The sequence below is a fragment of the Asterias rubens genome, chromosome 7, assembly GCF_902459465.1.
Source record: "Asterias rubens chromosome 7, eAstRub1.3, whole genome shotgun sequence".
In the NCBI taxonomy this organism is placed as follows: Eukaryota; Metazoa; Echinodermata; class Asteroidea; order Forcipulatida; family Asteriidae; genus Asterias; species Asterias rubens.
In genome coordinates this window covers 20,233,395-20,254,996 of record NC_047068.1, presented here as the reverse complement: position 1 = coordinate 20,254,996, position 21,602 = coordinate 20,233,395, and the positions used below count along the sequence as shown (strand labels likewise).

At 39.0% G+C, this 21,602-nt stretch overlaps 1 protein-coding gene across 1 annotated transcript in view; it reads left to right on the top strand.

Annotated features, from left to right (window-relative positions):
• LOC117292868 (NADPH:adrenodoxin oxidoreductase, mitochondrial-like) overlaps positions 1–21,602 on the top strand; it is a 53,307-nt gene that overhangs the window by 24,837 nt on the left and 6,868 nt on the right. The window contains exons 7-8 of the mRNA XM_033775038.1: positions 707–899; positions 13,575–13,768. Of these exons, the coding sequence (XP_033630929.1) occupies positions 707–899; positions 13,575–13,768 (387 nt within the window). The remainder of the gene's footprint in view (positions 1–706; positions 900–13,574; positions 13,769–21,602) is intronic.

Here is a 21,602-nt window from a genome sequence, read left to right as displayed (position 1 = left end):
AGCACACTGTAACAGTTTAAAAGGTGCTGTGGCAAAAACTTAATGCAGCCAACCATGGCAGAAACACCAGGGCAAACTCCTTCTCTTAATAACAATGTATCAATGCGCTTTACATTAGTGCCCTGGTCATTGGGCCAATAACATTCCTGTAATATTTCTCAGCTCCTTGAGAGTATACAGCCCCGGGCTGCCTTGGCGCTCCTAAGGCTCTTCAAGCACAATATCAACCTCAACCCTGGCAGGTACCAATTTATACCCCTGTGTGAAGAGAAGCAATTATAGTAAACTATCTTGCTCGAGGACCCAAGTGTCAGGACAGGGACTCGAACACACACTTGGATGACTTAACCACCATAACTTGCATTTAATGCTCTAGACCACTCGGCCGTGACACCCTTTTAAGTGCATGACACAACACACAGAACCAACAGCTTTACTTCCCATCCAATGGACAGAGCAATCACTTTTACTTGTCTTGCTGAAGGTGTTAAGACCGGGACTCACAAACCCCAAACCTTGGGTGATCAGAAACACCTGAGGATGAGTCAGGTGTGCTTGACCGCTCGGCCATGACACTCCTAATAAAACAGATAGTGCACCCCTATTTCTGGTCTTTTCTATGAACATTTTTAATGTCTGTTGTTTCAAAAAAATATGGATCTTCACAAGCGTTTTCTTAACTCGAACACCCTTGATAAACTTCCAGCAAACAGATATAACTCAGCATGCTCTGGATGCGCTGAACAAGTCACAACTAAAGAAGGTCCACCTGATTGGAAGGAGGGGTCCATTACAGGTGGCCTTCAGCATTAAGGAGCTGAGAGAAATGACTAAGCTGCCTGGATGCCGTGCTGAGCTCAACCCAAGTGACTTTGAGGGACTTCAGGAAAAAATACCAGGTGAGAGTTTTATCAGAGACGTTGAAATGAAATGGAAATATTGGGAAATGAAATGGAAATAGATGTAAATTATGATATTAAAAATGTACTTACTAGTAAAGCACAAATGCTTGTTGTTTTATACAGACAAAATTCAGTTGCACTGACCCAAAATATTCTGAGAGATTGATTTGTTACCAGACACAGTTCAAACTAGTTGAACAACTACATCGCTGTGGCATGACAAATGCTGCCAAAATGTTAAACCAGATTCTGAAGCTCAAACGTGCTTCTGGTCTGGGTCGTCGAAATGCATCCACAATAAATCATACTCAAACAATAAGATGAAAACCTCTGTGGTGTTGGACAGAAACCACAATTGAATCAATAGCGTTTCTCTGAGGATGCGTGTTCTTTCAAGCTCTCAAAGAGCACACGCAAATCTTAGGTCAATGCAAACCACCAAAGTACTGAGCAAATACTTTGACAAAAACAAGGAAATATGTCTGTAACTGATACCACAGGAGTACCTGTCTTGAAATTGTGAAGTCTGCCAAGTCTCAAACAAAAGAACCAAATAGAAATCTATAAAAATGAAATAAAAATGATACCACTTTGTCATGGAATGCAAGATAAGTCCAGCCAAGGAAAGCTGTTAATAGTTTTTTGTGAAACAGTGTCCGAGGTTTATTCTTACAAGTAACAATTACATATGTAGGTCAGATAGGAAGCCCAGGATGTCTCTCTCTGCGATGGAAAGAGAGAGAGAGAGACAAAAGAGGAGCTTATGAGCTGCTCTTTCTTGAGGCCCTTTATCACAAACACCTGATCTTGCCCGTCCCTCAAGAAAAACACCAGCATATTTGCTTTCAACAAGACAAAAATGATTTTTAAACGCTGAGAAGCTGTTCTAGGTTTTAATGAGGATTGCCATTTCTGGTCTGTATTGATAATTATAATAATTGTAATCATAATATAAATAATAAGACTTGTAATGCAGACGCATCTACCCTGCTGGGTGTTCAAGGCGCAGTAAAACCCACAAGACAAACAAAACAAAGAAAAATAGACACACACAAAATTAGTCCTTGAAAACCTGTGACATTAGATAAGTTTTGAGAAGAAGACAATATCTAAGATTAAGTGGTAGGGAGTTCCAGATGCGTGGCGCAGCTGAGGAAAAAGACCTGTCTCCCCATGAGCGTCGAGACTTGGGTTCAATGAGAAGAAGCATGGAACTTGTTATTACCATTCCAAGACTATAAACCAAGAGCCTGGAACTACACAGAGACCACAGAGGCCAGGGCCTTTGTTGCTCAGGGCCCAATTTCATAGAGCTGCTAAGCACACAAATTTGCTTAGCATGAAATTTCTTCCTTGATAAAAACAGGATTACCAACCAAATTTCCACGTGATTTTCTGGATAAGCAAACAACAGCTGAATACCAGTAACAAGAAATATGCAACAAATGGAAATTTTGTTGGTAATCCTGTTTTTACCAAGGAAGAAATTTCATGCTAAGCAAGTTTTTGTGCTTAGCAGCTCTATGAAATTGGGCCCTGGTCTTAGTCTTGGTGCAAAATTTTCTCACTGACAAAATGAAAAATGGCCTTGCCCTCTCTCATTAAAGTCAGGTTTTACGCCTGCATGTCTGGTATCCATTCCATACTTTTTCGGGGCTTCTGTAGTAATCGTTTTCCTTTGAAAAATATCATCGTTGATAAAACCCTGACTTGGCAAAAGAAAGGCAACGAAGACTTTAATTAAGGCTTTCAAAGGCTTTAATTAAGGCTTTTAATTAGAACCGGGATTGGTTGTCTTTCTTGCGAGCAAATGTGAGATTTGTCGGGAGTATAATGTTTGCAGTTCACGTGTACATCTGTTTTTAGTACTGTGGGTTCTGAAAAGAACTGGTGGTTGACAACTCAACATTTCACAACAGAAATGTTGGTGAAATTTGTTCCTGAGAGAAAATACACCCTTTGAACATCTCGTTATTTGGGCATCCTTTATTTATTATATCAAAAAAAGAACCTGTATGCCAAGGACCAACACAAAAAGGGTGTAATTTCAGTAAATAGAGGACAACAAGTACCTTGTGGCAAAATTTCTTAAGAACACAATAGCCATTCATGGAGCAACAGAAAAAAATTGTTCTCTTTAGCATGCCATTATTTACTCTCTCAACACTTGAGTGTGCTTGAGAGGAAGTTAGCTTGAAGCCCATCACCTTTTCACTGGTATTATGTGGACAGAGCGAGTCTATCAGATATGCCGTTAAATTCATACTCACTTTTCCCGAACTAGGTAAATGACCGCGCGGCCTGTGCGATTCCTTGGAGAGAAAAGATTACACTGTAAGGCATGCGTTGGCGATAATTCACTGCGAGGATACCTAACTCAAGTGCCTACTGAATTAGATTTTGGGATTTGCTGTCATGTAAATCAATAATTCAATATATAAGAACAAGATAAGTTTATTGGTAATTTAACATCATAAATCAGATTATGCAGTGTCCAGAGATAGCGCAAGGAGTGTGGGAAAGACAATATTCCAGCTGCACAACACAAATTAATATGTTTTTTTAAAAAGCGTTTGGCTTAGGCACTCTGCTTTATTATTCGCTGTGCCATTAGTGATTAGGAATTGTAATTTAAAACACCAGTTGAAGTGCTTTGCAGCTTCGCTTGAAGTACATAAATGTATAGGATGGACTTTCAAATTGATAAATCAAAAGCATTTAAAAGTTGTGTATTAATGCATCGGGGGATAATAAATTTCATTCTAGTTCCACCCTTTATAGGGAAGGTACATGTTTGGTAATTGTCAAAGACCAGTCTTCTCCCTTGGTGTATCCCAACATAAGCATAAAATAACAAGCCTGTGAAAATTTGGGCGCAATCGGTCATCAAAGTTGCGAGCAAATGATGAAACAAAAAACACCCTTGTTTGATGAATTTGTGTGCTTTCAGATACATAGAAATAAAATACTTCTAGCTAGAAGTATTTTATTATTTTAGTGAGAAAAGACCTCTTTCTCAAAAACTACAGTTCTTCAGAGGGAGTCATTTTCCACAATGTTTTATACATGTACTATCAATTGATCTCCGAAGCTCGTTACCAAGTCAGTTTTTGAGTTAATATTTGTTTTGAGTAATTACCAAACGTGTACACCGTACAATAACTATAACTAATTCTTATACAGTGCATTTCACAATATCGTCTCAATGCGCTTTACATTATAGTGCCCTGGTCATTGGGACAATAACATTCTTGCATCATGTCATCTTTCTCAGCTCCCTGGGGAGTATGATACAGCCCACAGGTGTGGTGGCGCTTGTAACTTTTTCATACACAATAACAACCTCTGCCCTCGCAGGTACCCATTTATACCCCTGGGTGAAGAGAAATAATTAAAGTAACCCATCTTGCTCAAGGACACAAATGCCATGACCGGGATCCGAACCCACACAACAACTTGTATTTGATGCTCTTAAACTACTAAACCAAGACATTATTTTATCTGAGTCGTGCTGACCCAGGACCTCTGTAATGGGATTCAAACATATGAACTACAATGTAGCTTGCAAAATATAATGTTGATTACTGCTTTATATCTACAGAAAGTTAATCAATTGAACCGCACACTGCTTAGGCATAATTTCTGCTTATCATGGTCTAAATCTGTTTGTGGAAACTCGATTTAGAATTCAGTAAACCTCAGCTTTTGTATCTCAAATGGTTTGCGGCAAGTGTCTTTGTTGTACACACTAGACAGCATCTAAATTAAATTAGCTTTATACTTGAGACGATTCCATTCCACACAAACACAGACCTCCAAGTGTGATATCCTCATTCAGTCAGTTAAAAAAAAGAAAAACTCCTTGTGCAAAGGCCATAATTATATTAGAGATGACTATTTTTTTTTTTTTGGGGGGGAGGGGTGTCAAATCCCACTTAGGAGAAAGATTTGAGAGAACATGAGTAAAAAAGACAGCTAGGAATTTCAGTCGAACATCCGCAACTGGTGATGCTGGAAATTCTGTTCCAAACATTATTATTTTTTCCCGTTAAAAACTCCTTACGCCTGGAAGGCCATAATTACGTTAGAGATCTGTTTTTGTCCTGCAATCCTGCACAGTTTTGTTTTATTTTATTTTGTTCAGGGGAGGGGTGTCAAATCTCTTTCTACCTCTCTTTCCAGGGCGAAAGACTGCGAGAGAGAACAAAAAACACCCAGGAATTTCAGTCACAGTTCAGCAACTGTTGATGGTGGAACTTCTGTTCCAAACATCTTTTTTTTTATTAACTTCTAATGCAAAGGCCATAATTTCTATAGAGATTTTTTTTGTCCTGCAATCCTGCACAATTTTGTTTTATTTTATTTTATTTTTTTCGAGGGGAGTGGTGTCAAATCTCTCTCTATCTCTCTTTCCAGGGCGAAAGACTCCGAGAGAAAAGAAAGAAAAAAAACCACCCAGGAATTTCATTTACAGATCACCAATTGGTTACGCTGGAATTTCTGTTTCCAAACATCAGCGACACTTGATAGGGAGGGACACTGCGGGGTTAAAGTGGTTAATAATAAAACACGCAGTCGTACTCTCGTAGGTAATTGGGGGCATTAGGCAATTGTCAGGTTGTAATTGGGGTTGTTGGGTTGGGGAGGTTGGCAGGATATTTAGAGCTTACAGTGCTGTTGTGTGGAGACAGAACTTGTTTGTGAGAACATTTGAAAAGCTGAAACAGTTGGGTGTAGATGAAAGATTGGTATTTAGGAGAAGTGAGGGTTGTCTCTATACAGATATAACATTGTTCTTGACAACATGGTTGCCAAGTTGCTACTGCACAACACAGGCCTGATATTTCATGGAGGCAACAAAAGCAATTGCCTCGATGCCCCCTGGTCTGCTGGTCATATTTGCCCTGGTGCCCTTTAAATGCTCCAAATAGAAATTTACAGTTTTTCATAGGATAACCTTTACCATGGAGAGGAAAATGCCTTGGTGGCATTGCCCTTTAAAAACTGAATCATGCAGGCCTGACAACATGCAGTGTGTGTGTGGAAGGTTGCTTGATAATCATTGGTAGGGGCACATTCTTATATTGACTAAGGTTAATTATAAAAGAAATTGGAACAGTGATTTTCAACATGGTGACTGATCCAAATCCACTCTTAAAGCCATTGGACACTTTCGGCAAACAGTATTGTCTAAAGGCCGACACTTCGTGTATCACAACTTATATATAAAATAACAAACCTGTGAAAATTTAGGCTCAATTGGACATCGGAGTGGGGAGAAAATAACGGGAAAACCCAACCTTGTTTCCGCATGTGTTCAAAATAAATCCGTAATTCTCGTTAGCGAGAATTGATAAATGTTTTAATGTTTTCTCGAAAAGTAAAGCATTTAATGGAATAATATTTCAAGAGAAGTCTTTCACCATTACCTTCTGTAAACCCTGTAAGTTATTTGTAAATCTATAAACTTTTTCCTTTTTTTTCTGTTCCGAAAGTGTAAAATGGCTTTAAAAAGTACATGTGTAGAGTCATTAGTTGCTCTTTGTCAGCAAAATGCTACACTAAAAGTCACATGTATGTGAAATGAAAGTTTAAATGGAATACAGTGTCATCATGTTGAGACAACAGAATCAAGAACTTGTTCTGCATTTAGTGACAGTGGGTACCACCTCACCTCTGGCTGCAGCATTCACAAATGGCCCACAAATTTGAATCTGCAAAAGTTTGGGCACTTCATCAGATGAAACAGTTTCACAGGGTGTTGCTTTATATAACAAGCTGGCTTTTAAATAAAAACAAAAACACAATTTTTTTTCAGGTTCAATATCAAAGCATGGTGTGGTTAGACATGTTAGAGGAATTCAGTGGCATGATCGCCTCGTGCAGATGTACATTGTTAATAAAAACAAGCCAAACTAAGTGAAATGCAGGAGAACATCACGACTAAGGCTACTAGTTATTGAAGCTCATTCGCCAAACTTAAAAACAACCTGACAATTTCCCCAAACCAGGTTGATTGGTTTGGCAAAACGAACAGAAAAGAATATGAACAGAAGTAGAATTTGACTAACAGAGTTCAACCACCCGTACACAATTTCTGAATTTCCGATTAAAATATGTAACAAGAATACCTTTGCGTTCCTAGAGGTTGCTAAGCCAGACCGAGAGCTATACGATACAGCTACGCTGGATTTTAATAGTCTGAGGAATTCAGATGGAGCTTTCACTTGTGACCGATAAAGTCATTGTACCCGACATCATTCAAATCTAACTTGCAAATGGCTTGTTACATGTAGCATTTGGAGATTTCTTCATGGTTTGCCTGTACCCTGGCTGCACTGACTGTGCAGTGTAAGTCTCCTCTTAAAGGCATTGGACACTATTGGTTACTACTCACAATAACTTTGAGCATAAAAAGATACAGTACTTGGTAACGAGCAATGGAGAGAGATCATATAAGACACTGCTCTAGAATTGCAAGGGTCATGGGTTTGAATCCCACCCGAGTAATATGCCTGTGATATTTTTTCAAAGGACTCGGGGGGAAAGTACTGTGTATACAGTGCTAAAACTCATCGATGAATATGGGTAAAAACCAAAGTTAATACAAAACATTGTTAGAAATGGCTCCCTCTGAAGTAATATAGTTTATGAGAAGAGGTAGTTTCTCACGCAAATAATAAGACTTCAGGCCTTTTGTTATGCATCTGAAAGCACACAAACTCGTGCAACAAGGGTGTTTAATTCTTTCATTATTCTCTTGCAACTTCGATACATACTGTATGTTGGGATAAACCAATTCTGGTCTTTAACAATTACCAAAAGTGTCCAGCGCCTTTAACACTTTATTTGCTATGTATCCAGAAGACAAGCTTAAGGCTTTATGCCCTTCTTCCAGACACACAAAGTAAATTTTTTCCCCTAACAGAAGGCCAAAAGCAATCAATTGGCTCCTGACAAAATACATGTAAAAAAAAGTACGGCACTGCTGTTACATTTCTGTTGTTAGAATTACCCCACAGACATGTTTCTCATTCACCATTCACATGCAGAATTTAACCTTCTGTTAATGACTACAGGACTTGTTAAAAACAGAACACTGATTAAACTTTCATTTTCCTGAAACACATTCCTGCACATTAATTCCTTTTTACGCCCTTTTTCAAGTGAAGTTGAGTAACTTCCTTCTTCTGGGCACACAATGAATTATTAACAGTAGTAAAATTGAGTTTTGTTGGGTGGGAGGACATAATGCTTACAGCGCATTCAGGTCACATGACTGGGCGTTGGCTGTAAGAATGCAGCAACGCGGTAATAGTTGTCATTTCTAGTTCAATGAAGCATGGCCCCGTAGAAAGCTTAAAGGCAGTGGACACTATGGGCATGGGTAATTACTCAAAATAATTATAAGCATAAAACCTCACTTGGTGACAAGTAATGGGGAGCTGTTGATAATATGAAACATTGTGAGAACAGGCTCCCTCTGAAGTAGTGTAGTTTTCGAGAAAGAAGTCATTTTCCATGAATTTGATTTCAAGACCTCAGAATTAGATTTTCACTTCTCGAAATCAAGCATCTGAAAGCACACAACTTTTGTGTCAAGGATTTTTTTCTTCCATTATTCTCTCGCAGCTTCGACGAGCTCAAATTTTCATAGGTTTGTTATTTTATGCATATGTTGTGATACACCAAGTGAGAAGACTGGTCTTTGACAGTTACCAATAGTGTCCAGTGTCTTTAAGCAGAACAGAGCAGAATGAACAGCATGCCCATCTCGTGTGACAAGGTTTTTTATTCTTCATTATTATCTCGCAACTTTGACGACCAATTTAGCTCAAATTTTCACAGGTTTGTTATTTTATGCATACGTTGAGAATGACCAATACTGTCCAGTGTCTTTAAAGGCAGTGGACACTATTGGTAATTACTCAAAATACCTATTAGCTGAAAATCTTACTTGGTAAAAGAGTTATAGGTAGAGGTTCATAGTATAAAACATTGTGAGAAACGGCTCCCTCTGAAGTTACATAGTTTTTGAGAAAGAAGTAATTTTCCAAATTTTGATTTCGAGACCTCAGAAACCTCATTTTCCATATCCACCAAACTCCTGCTGTGTTAATTCAATAACTTCTTATTCACACACACAGTTATTTAGGTCTTATTTCCCCATGGAAAACGCTTTGAGTAACCATAGTATTTCTCATCAACTGAAAAGCTCAGGAGTGTTTGTTGAAGGTATGCAACTCCATTCAATTTAAAAAACCAGAATATAATTTAATAATAAACGAAAAGAATCAAATTTGTGGTTAAGCTTCACCCCTTCAGGGCATCCAAGTCTTGTTTACTGACACTTTGGATTGATTTTCACTTAACTCAGAATCATGTTCAGTAGCCACTTTTCTCTCTTCAAAAGGCCACTTGTAATTGGTCAACACACTTAACGACGGGCTCTTCATACCCCCCTTAATTCATTCCATCAAGGACCTGTCAGACAAACAACATCAACACAACCATGTGTTAAATAACTCTGCGAAGAGTCAGCAGGAATATTTGTAGAGCGAAGAATAAAATAGAGCGGGGGATTTTTTTTTAACGTCAGCAAAAGTGACAGAGTGAGAACGAGTACAATGAGCTTGTTTAATAAATGGCCCCACTTGAAGTGGCGCTGTCAGAACAGATCAGGCTTCAATAAAGGAAATAGAAAAACATTAAAAGGAAGAGAAACAAATTGTGGATACGCGTATCTAGTTTCTGCGTTTTTTCATTCCCTAGTTTCTATTAGCTTGCTCTGGCAACACCAGCATTTTCGCCTGGCAGATGCCAGTTTAATTCCCTCCAGTGCAATGAAGTCACAAGGAGCAAATAGTTGTACAGCGATAAGAAAATGTTCACAAGAAAAGAGCATTGTGGAGCATTTAGTTATTTATTTGGTCTGCTTTTATTATATATAACAAGAAATGAGGGTTTGTCGAGCAAGTTTCGCGGCTGATTTTCTTAAAGGCTACTCAACAATAAACTTAGTAATTTGTAATGGTTTATATTCCCCGTGAGTCCTCTTGTTAGCAAGAGATAATCTTCTTTATGTGGCCGTAAACTCTTTCATGCGCCGACGACCGGTCACTGGGGACCGGTTGAAATCTCTTCAGAAAAATAGATGTAAAACAAACAAAAAGACCGCACGGCCACACAATCTTCAGAATGGGAAAGAGGACTCTTGAGGGTGCTGTTGTGTGACCTATGTTTTGGGTCGCCATTTGCGAAAAGAAAAAAAAACATTTGACAAATTGAGCTCATCAGTCATCACAACACCAAGAAGTCATTTCTGATCTCCCTTACGAAAAGTCAAAGAAATTTGGAAGAAATAGCTTATTTATTCATGTCCTCTAGTTGTCAATAAAATGTGCTGTTCAACTTGTAATTTTCTTATTTTTGAGAGAGCAATGACTTTTGTTGTTTTTAGTCCATCCATAATATTCTTATTTTGAATGGAAAAACATTATTATAAAAGTTGCATTGCAAGTTTTTGTATTATTTAATTTTTTTTTTAAAACAAAATAGTCCCAGAGAGTGTTCATATTTTGTGTTATCAATCATGTTCATAAAATAACCACCCCCTGACAACACCAGAACTTGAGTTTGCATTTTGTACTAGTCAGCTCCGCAATGACACCCCATAAGAACCCATTTATCTATATTATATGGCTTTGAGAAGCATGACTTGAACACGGGAGAGTTGCAGCATATTTTAACACTGTTTGCATACCCAAGTGTTGGACACTGGAAAGCTCTTTTCAAAAAAAGGTCCTCGTGTCGATATCTTACTATCATTTCTGCAACGGTGTTTGCTGATCATGTAATTCTCTCACACAATGTTGTTGACTCGAGTCAATGACTTGGACTTGAGTAAGACTCAAGTCGCCAATTTCACTGACTTGTGACTTGACTTGCATGACTTGGGGGAAATGACTTGTGACTTGACTTTACTTGCGGACAAATTATACAAATGACTTAAATTCATTTGATTTTATGACAACGCAATTAAAATAAATGTTGCAAACTTCAGTCTTTGGCAAGTGCATGCTATTTAAGGTTGAATGTTAAATATGCTCTAAATCATGGATTGAAGTTATTAATTGGTCTTGCAATGTTTTGTTATTGTATTTGTGACTTGAAAAACATCTAAAAACACATCTTTTCAAACAGGCATTTGATTCAATGGTTTAATTATTGAGTTTTTTTTTAGTTACCTTTTAGGATGTTTTCTTAAATATTGCATTTGTATTTACTATGGTATTCTATACCACATGTTCTAGATTTCTTTCAACTTAGGTTTACTTAAAAAAAAGTTGTTAATGTTTATTACTTTAATGCTTTTGTTTGTATTTTAGCGCCATGAGCACTTTTATGGACTTTGTGCGCTTTATAAGTTTTCGTTATTACTATTATTAATATTATTAACTTGTGCAAAAAATGACCTGTGACCTGACTTGACTTGATCAAAAATTACCTGTGACTTGACTTGACTTGAGCAAAAATTACCTGTGACTTGACTTGACTTGAGCAAAAATGACCTGTGACTTGACTTGACTTGAGCAAAAATGACCTGTGACCTGACTTTACCTTGAGCAAAAATTACCATTGACATGACTTGAGCAAAACTTACCTGTGACTTGACTTGACTTGACTTGACTTGGCTTGAGCAAAAACGACATGTGACTTGACTTGACTTGACTTGGCTTGAGCAAAAACGACCTGTGACTTGACTTGACTTGAGCAAAAATGACCTGTGACCTGACTTGACTTGAGCAAAAATTACCTTTGGCTTGACTTAACCAAAAATGACCTGTGACCCTGACTTGACTTGAGCAAAAAATACTTGGTTCTGAAGAACAATGCCAGTCTCACATCTACCCTTTAAATTTTGGTGGAAGATCATCCCTCTTCTGTGAGCAATTTATGGCAACTCTGCCTGATTGGCAATTCACAGGGCATCTGAGAGCACCCTGCATCTTTTTTTATTTATAACTTCTTGAATACAAGACAAAAGTCAGTCTTGGCTGCACCTGAGGGTAATATAATTTAAGAGATCATGAAATGCTGAGTTGGTGCATCTTGGGAATAGTAACCCGATAAAAACTGGAACATCGGGGTGTCTTTCGGCAATGAAGTTGCTTTCTTCTCTCCTTTTTTATTTTCGGGTGTGATGAATCTAATGTTGCTTTGTGCCGTTTGATTTCTCATACATGTAGATATGGTACACATGGGAGACGTTGAAAAGTCCATCTTGGAAATAAAATGCTATAGTCTTACTGGATTAAGTGTGTTACTGAAGACACTCCTGCATTAAGTTGTTTTTCTTTCATCCCCGCTGGGTTTTGCGACGGCAAGACCCGCAAGAGAAATATGATTTTGAAAGGGTGCCTCATGTGACAGGCTTGCTTTTCTCTCACTACATTCTATTATTTTGTTTTGCCGGTTGTGTTGGTAGCTATAGCAGTTATACTGTATTATTAGGGGTACATTTACATCACAAGGGAAATATTGAAGGTAGTTGAGGCGAATTAAGACATCAAATTTGTATGTTATGGACTCACCAAACCTTAGTCCCATGGGTTATAGTAAGGGGATCCTTCATCACTCTGAACGACATGCAGGGCTACAATGGTAACTCAACATCCCAAACTTGTTTGATTCTGTGATAAAGGTTGACTGTCCAACTCTATGAATAGTCTGGCAAGACAGCCTTTGATCCTCACTCAGACAAAATTCACATGAAGCAATTGTTTGATTTTTAAGAAATTGGTATCCTAAAAGAGTGTGTTAGTGCTGGGTCTTAAGTTATGATGTGCATCACTCAACATCAAATACCTTTTCCTTTTAGCCTAATGAAAGCAATTTATGACTTCTGAAATGATTTGAGCAATAGGTTTATTGGTTATCTAAGTGTCTACATACATTGGATTGTGCTGAGAGAATACACTAAGGTGTTCAGTCTGCTCTGTTCTGATTAAAGGCTCTAGACACTATTGGTAATTGTCAAAGACCAGTTTTCTCACTTGGTGTATCTCAACATATGCATAAATTAACAAACCTGTGAAAATTTTAGCTCGATTGGTCATCGAAGTTGCGAGATAACTATGAAAGAAGAAAAAACACCCTTGCCACACGAAGTTGTGTGCTTTCAGATGCTTGATTTCGAGTCCTCAAAATCTAATTCTGAGGTCTCAAAATCAAATTCGTTGAAAATTACTTTTCTTCTCGAAAACTAAGTAACTTCAGAGGGAGCCGTTTGTCACATCATTTCATACTATCAACAGCTCCTCATTACTCGTTACAAAGTAAGATTTTATGCTAATAGTTATTTTGCGTAATTACCAATAGTGTCCACTGTCTTTAAAAGTCTCTGAAAAACTGCCTCTGCACCTAATCTTCTCTGTCGTTCTTATTCATTAGTGATGATTTCCCCCAAGACAAAGAAAGTGCAGCAAAACCCTAGCAGACCGGTAAAGGAACACTCCAGGAAAATCCTCCTCTAATAAAGGCAATTTTCCACTTTCAGGAGGGGTGGCTGTGTCCTAGAAAAAAAACCTAACCTTAGGAAACCCGAGACAAAGGGATGAAGACAGAAGAAAAAAAACCTTCTTATTTATTGAAGCATTTCTGTACTTGCAGAGTTGCCCCGTTCCAGAAAGCGCTTGACTGAGCTGATGATCAACAGCGCCTTGGAGCCACCGTCAGTGATGAGCCAAGATCTTTCCGGCAAGACATGGACACTGACATTTCAACGAAGTCCGGTGGAGATTCTTCCGTGTCCCAAAGATGCGAGTAGAGTTGGTGGCATCCGGCTAGCGATAAACAAGATCCAGGTATGTATCTTACGTAGATCCAGGTAAGTATCTTACGTAGAGGATGCACTTATCCCCAACTGTGTCACCCTAATCCATCAAAGTCCAACGGCAGGTTTCCGATTGGTTTTGATGGACTGAATACTGCATTGCCAAATAAACCTTTTAAAGGAAGAAAGTATAAATAATAGTAAACTTGCGGGTCTACCATGTGTGAATCTCCTCAGTGGGAGTGTTGGCTCTGAAAATTACAGGTGTTGTTTCTTCCTAAATAAACCTTGAGTGGTGGATGCCAGACTTTATCTTTGTGAGCAAACTTGAATTGTTGATTCTGATTGGTCAATCGAGTCACATAGCAACAAGAGTGTGATATAAACCTTCCACATCGTGCTGTTTTAACTCCGGGTATTGCGCTCTTTTATGCTTTGTGTCAAGTTTGCTTGAGAATAACTTTGTTGTGATCACTCAAACGGTGAATCAGCGTATACATGTATGTACAATGTACATGTATAATGTACAACATGTAGAACACAGAAGAGCTATTCGGCCGAGTTGATTTGTGGCGCAGATGTGCTATATTTTTCCATATTTCACTCGCCCTTGTTTGATGACAAATGGTATACCCAGGGTGTTGAGTTTCTATGTGTCAAGTTTTGTGAATGTTTGTAATGATTTTAGAAAAGGAACCGAAGTGATAATGTAACGTCTTGGTGATACAGGTTTGTAGGGTGTCATGGCAGAGTGGTTAAGAGCATTGAATTCAAGTTCTGGTGGTTGAGTCATGGGATTGTGGGTTCGAATCCCGGTCGTCGCACTTGTGTCCTTGAGCAAGATGCTTTACTATAATTGCTTCTCTTTTCCCAGGTGTATAAATGGGTACTTGCGAGGGTAGAGGTTGATATTGTGTATGGGAAAGCTTGCTTACCGACAGCAGCTTTGGGCTGTATAATCCCCAGGGAGCGCATGAGAAAGATTAAAGAAATGTTATAAGGACCAGGGGCCGATTTCACAAAGAGTTAGGACTAGTCCTAACTTAGGACTAGTCCTAGGAGATAATCAAAACGCATGGCTAGTCCTAAGTTAGGACGGGTAACTCATCCTAACTCAAGATAAGACTAGTAGTAGCTTAACTCTTTGTGAAATCCACCCCAGCGCACTAATAAAAATCATATTGATACGTTATTGTGAAATGCGCTATATATAAGAACTAGTATATTTGTTGACTAGCATGCAGAAGTGCACCTAGAATGACTACAAAAAGGCCACTAATAAGTGTCTTTTGAGGCTAAGTCGGTTACTCACATAGATGTGCAACCGTGGTCAAATGTTGGCTAGTCAAATCATGTTATGCATGCACTGTATGACAAGCCACATGGACATGTATCTAATGGAATGATAGTACAGGAGGGCACTATCCTGTTGTTATGCAAGTCATTGCGTGTTTCTGCTGCTTGCCCCAAAACATGCTACTGGTATTGCAGGTTCTGAAGCTGGCTTACTGTCCTTAGTATTTGAAGATTGTATATAAAAGCCTTGGATCAAACTATTAAACTTTTATTGCATAAATTTATCAGAGTTGATAGCTCAGGTATAGCGCCGGCAGGTCATTCCGGAGGTCGCTGGTTTGAGTCCCACTCTAGTTATTTTTTCTTTGTTCAACCCCAAATCACTTAAAAATTACTTCCGCTCAAATTCCCTTGTGGTTTGTATTATTTCATAAGATATCAAAGAAATACTGTTTCCATTCATCTTGTGTCATGTAGGCGTGGTTTATCGTGGATTCATGTCATACTTCATGTACATTACTTACAGGGATATAGCTAATCACTGTTTATTAAAAATGATTCATAAATACCTCAGACAGTTTCCCTATTACTATTGGTGGAGAGCGCATCACGTGGGTGTGTATAAACCTTTGTTTATGACCAGTAAAAAAGTGTTAACAACATGGGCGTGACACGCGAGTAGCACCTGTGGTTATAAGACAGTTTCTTCATTCCTATTGGTCGAGAGCAACGGCTGAAACAGTTGTGCCACATCACACGATACGCGTGGCGCGCACAGCATTCCCTTATAAGGAGTTGTTTACCCGATGGGGCCGAGGGCCTTAACATTTCATTGCTGGAGGGGTGTTGTGTTGAAAGAAATCATTGAACAATTATAATGTTTGCATTTATTTTACTTTTTGATCAAAAGTGTTGTTTTTTTTTACCGAAAAGGTATTTATGAATGGGAATCAAAGTGTGTTGAATCGGTTTTCAACTAGTGGTTTAAACCCGCCGAGGCATGGTTCTTGATAATTTACCTTGACTTCGTCTCGGTAAAATTATCAAGAACCAGGCCTGGTTGGGATTAAACCACTAGTTGAAAACCTCTTTACCACACATTGATTCCCTTATTCATGTCATGTACTTACAGGGATACAGCTAATCACTGTCTATTAAAACTGATTAAAAAAATCACACAAAACTCTACACAGCAAAGTAGATACATGTACACATGGTGTCCGGTAAACTGAATATACATTGATACCTCGCCATGTAATGCCTTAAACCCACATTACAATTACATTTGATGTAAGCCACCATTCCATCAGGATCATAGTGATAATAGAAATGATTATGGAGAGAAATGAGTTTCAAGAGCTTTACAGATTTCCTGATCAATGGAGGAAGATTGTTTCAACCCATTGGGCCAGCTACATGTACAGCTATGTGTACACTGAAAGCTTTCAGACCAAGAACTTTGTTTGCTCAGAACATTCTTGGGAGAGTGATGGAGGAAAAACATGTGGAGGAGTGTATTAAAAGAAATTAAGCATTTTTTAAAGCACACTTTCCTGAAACCATTCAACCAAAAGCTTAAGTTAAGTTAAAGTACTGTCAAATTGTGCGAAAATACCAACTTGTACTAACACACCTTAAAAATTTGACCTGTATTGAAGATAGCGTTGCTGAAGACAGGTACTTGTACATGTATGTATTTTGGTTTGCAGTAACACCATGTGTGTATCTACTTGCCAGGTAGAGTTTGCCAGGAGACTGTCTCCTGACGATGACTATAGAGCAAGCTAGTCGAAACGTTGAGACCAATTCAGAACTGACTCCGCGGAAGTTCAGTTAATTACGATCCTATAAGCTAAAGTAGAAGTTCAAGACTATTTTCTATACCATCCGCCCTGGTAATAGTTAAAAGCAGGACAGTTCTTTTCAGAACTGAGAAGTCTCCCGAACCTCCGATTATCTACTCTGCGGCAGTACTACAATATAGCAAGACAGTTCTCTAAGAACAAACTCTACCTGGCAAGTAGATACACATATGGTGTTACCGCAAACCAAACATACATTGATACCTCACCATGCAATGCCTCAGATCCTAGGTACTTGTATGTTGAAAATTCACAAATTGCGCAAGTCAAGTCAAGTCAAGTCTTATGTCATTTTCACACAAGTCAACTCAAGTCGCAAGTCAGTGAAATTGGTGACTCGAGTGTGATTCGAGTGCAAGTCACCAACTCGAGTCAACAACACTGGCAAAAAAAGACAAAAATGATCTAAAAAACTCTTCACCTCATGGTGCACCAATAGACTTTTATCATGCTTTCACCATCTTGGTCATGTTCCCTGTTTCAATAACAGTGTTGAATGCTAACATTTGTTGCGCAAACATGGCACCAGACTATTATTCCGTCCAGCCACAGTTTGGTTACAGTGAGTTTGAATGGAGTAAAATCAATATGGCCACACCATGATGAAGGTCTATTGCATCCCACTTGGCGCTGTCACAAGAGACAATATAGGCACACTACACATCCCCGCAGACATTACACTCCAAGTTATAATGCGCAGAGAATGTTTATTGTCAAAACAACCTAAAGTCAACCGTTTACTTTTTCTGCAATGCGTTGTACAATTTTTCCCCCGGACTCCCGAGGCTTTCCTTCTGGTCATGTAAACGTCTTGCAATCTCTGTTATGTCGTTGGTTGGCAGTGTTGACTTGACATGTTGAAGGGATCAATCGCCCAGAGGATGAGGCAATGCTCTTTCTGGAAAATGTCTCCAGAATTGCCCACGGAGGAGAACTTTGGCCTAAGTGTTTATTTGACTTGAACAACCCGATATTACTGAAATACAATTGAAATACTAATGATGACACTAAGGGCTTTATTTAACCCATTTTTACAGCACCCCGACTTCTTCCTGCTTTTCTGAAGGAAACAATGAGCTTTCAAATAACTTGAGGCATTTTCGTAGTGTTGACATACTTGCACTATTGTGCATATCTTCTGATTTTAGATGTTCAGCAAACGCTTAAACCCTTCAGGACCTTGTTACATGAGACAATTTTTTACTGCCAACTTAGAGGCAACCCATTTTGGACGACTTGCATTTTAGAGACTCTTTTACAAATGCGACTCTTTTACAAATGGATGCATTTTTAAACCAAGTTCCACAGGAGCTTGGTGCTTGAAATGGCTTTCGTTATGTTTTTTTTTTGTTTTTTTTTGGGGTGCTCCACAAGGTGGAAGCGTATTCATTCAGCCAGAGACACAAGGGCCGAATCCCATTTGACTTTGTTTTTATAGTACCGCGACTTTTCTGTAGAATGACAAAATTAAATCCAATGGGAAATGCATGTTAAACTGACCTCTCTGTCAACCTACCACGCTGGTGATGGGCGTGGTAAAACTAATAGGCCGAAAGAAGTCACAGACGATTTCTGCGCAGCCACATTAACATACATGTAATAGGGCCGCTTATAAGTCCAATAGGAACAGCTCCGCCTTGTAAACCTAAAGCTACCACTCTGTATACACACTATCACACTATGCAAACGTCGCAGAATATAAGTCCAGGGAACGCACTGTAGAATTACACCAAAGCCAGTCAAAGTACCTTTCCGCATGGCTGCAGAAAAAAAGGCCTGGCTTATGGCTATCCACTTCTCTTAATGATTAGTGTTACCTTTTTGTTTAATGTGCATTACAAAACACAAAGAACCTATGGCTTTATGCCTCTTCTGAAGGACGGAGCAATTATGTTTAAGTGTCTTGCCCAAGGACACAAGTGTCAAGACCGGACTCAAACTGTGTTTCTGCTGATAAGAAACATACATTTGATCGTTTATTTCATGACATATCCAACAGCATAATTAGCGCATAACGGGATGACGAATTGTTCAATTTTAGATGTGGGAGGAAAACCCCAATGGGGGAAAGCCCACGCAATCAGGTAGGGACTGAAAACCCAATCCACATAAAAGCTCCAGCCTGAGGTGGGATTAGAACCTGGGACCACAGAGGTGAAAGACATGGAGGCAATCACAAAGATAATCTAACCCCCTACAGACAATGTGTATTCATGTACATGTACATGGCAAGTGACACTGTCAAAGAAATGGCAAGTCATCGAGGGGGGGGGGGGGGGAGAGATGCTTTCAGAGCGTAGCACAGAGGCTTTGGAACACTACCTGAAACTTTCAAACTCACTTGGCATATAAAACCTCATCTGCACAAAGAAGCATTTTGTTAACTTCATATGGAACCACATTGGTTATTTAAAGGAACACGTTGCCTTGGATCGGTCGAGTTGGTCTTTGAAAAGCGTTTGAAACCGTTTGTTATAAAATGCATATGGTTAGAAAGATATTTTAAAAGTAGAATACAATGATCGAAACAAATATGCCTCGAAATTGCGTGGTTTTTCCTTTTACTTTGCGAACTAACGGTCGGCCATTTATGGGAGTCAAAAATTTGATCCAAGGCAACGTGTTTCTTTAAATTGGCATGATACCAAAGGAGTGCTCAAATACACAACCAATTTTAGACTCAGTTGAGAATTTTTTTTTTTTGACGAAACGGCTCTGCATTTGTGCACAAATGATCATGTCTAGTTTATATCTTTATTTATTGATGACCAACAGCGGTTAACTGCCGCTAAAAGTAGCCTGCATATGAAAGATCAGAAGATGTCTATGACCGGCGTACTTGGTAACATTCATGATATAAGCAGCCAATGTCAAACTTGTCAAAATACAAGTCTTGAGCTTGCTGGCAATCAACAAGCACATCAGGTTACACCAAAAATACATATTCAGATACAATTCCTCAGACATTCCCATCTACTTTAAAAACACAGGCAACAATTTTTTGTTTGTCTATCTGTTCCCTTCAGAGCACCCCCTCTTCCCTCTCCTCCTCCCAAGTTCCCTGGCAAAGATTATAACTGACTTTGCAATTCAGGCAGTCAGAAACAAATTTGTCTTATCGAGAATTGTATGCAAGACGGCAAAGACAAGTTGGAGTTTCCTTCCCAAATCATCTTACATGGGAATTATCCTGGGCCGTAAGCAGGATTTAGTTACAGAAAACCCAACAAAGTCTCTCTGCGAGTGTGGCAAGCTGATAGATTTGAAGGCTTGATTATGTTGTCTGTGTGGTCAATTCCTGCAGGGGATTATTTTCTGACCTAAAGTTTGTGCAAACATGGTAAGCTGATCAGAGAGAAGGAAAGCCTCCCTCCGGACACCCCCCCCCCTCCTCATCTTGTCGGAGAAGACATTTTAATCATAGACAGGTATTAAATTGATTAAAGACACAGAGAAGATTTAAATCCAACTCAATCTTAATACAATTTTGACAGTATGTGAACCTTTTCATAGATCATCCCCCTGAAACATGACATGTGACGTAATTGCCAGTGTTAATGCCTGTTAATGTTTCTATATATGGTTCCAGCTCAAATCTCAATTCAATCTACTTTGTTTTTGATTTCAAATTCCAGTGACATTTAATTCCCCCCAGACTTAGAGAAAAAGCAATTTACTACATGCAATTTAAATCAAAAGAAGACACATAAAAAATTGCGATGTTACGGAAGATAAACATAGAAAGAGTCAGAGTGTGGGATATCTTCTTTCCTCACATAGATCGGAAACTAATTCACCGACATGTTGAAATAATAGACAGCGCACGGCTTTCTAAAGATCAAGTCATACGAGACAAATATTGGAAACCAATGTGCGGATGTTGAAATAACAAGCAGTAGAGTATATAGGATTTGAGGCATTGCATGGTGAGGTATCAATGTATATTTGGTTTGCGGTAACACCATGTGTGTATCTACTTGCCAGGTAGAGTTGTTCTTAGGGAACTGTCTTGCTTTATTCTACTGCCGTGGAGTAGATAATCGGAGGTTCGGGTGACTTCTCAGTTCTGAAAAGAACTGTCCTGCTTTTTAACTATTATCAGGGCGGATGGTATAGAAATTAGACTGGACTACTACTTTAGCTTATAGGATCGTAATAACTGTACTGCCGCGGAGTCAGTTCTGAATTTGTCTCTACGTTTCGACTAGCTTGCTCTAGTCATCGTCAGGAGGGGTTCAGTGGATCCACTGCAGGTCAATCAATGCTCTGATTGGTTGTGTGGTTGGCGGGCTTAGGGCTATTGTTAGGGTTGCCCATTGTGTGAGAAACCTCTCGGGTGTTGTGAGGAGTAGAGTGTTATATTACTCTGTAGGGATATCCGGTAATGCAAGAAATGATTTGGTTTGGGGGCGACAGCAGCTTATTGAGAATATTGCCACCTGTTGATTGCGTATTGGTCGAGAGCAACGGCCGGGACAGTTGTGCCACATCACGTGATACGCGCGACGTGCACAGCAATCTCCTTATAAGGAGTTGTTTACCCAAGGGCCTTACCATTTCATAGCTGGAGGGGTGTTGTGTTGAAAGAAATCATTGAACAATTAAAATGTTTGCATTTATTTTACCTTTCAACCAAAAAGTGTTGATGTTTTATGACCCGAAAAGGTATTTATGAATGGGTATCAGAGTGTGTTGAATCGGTTTTCA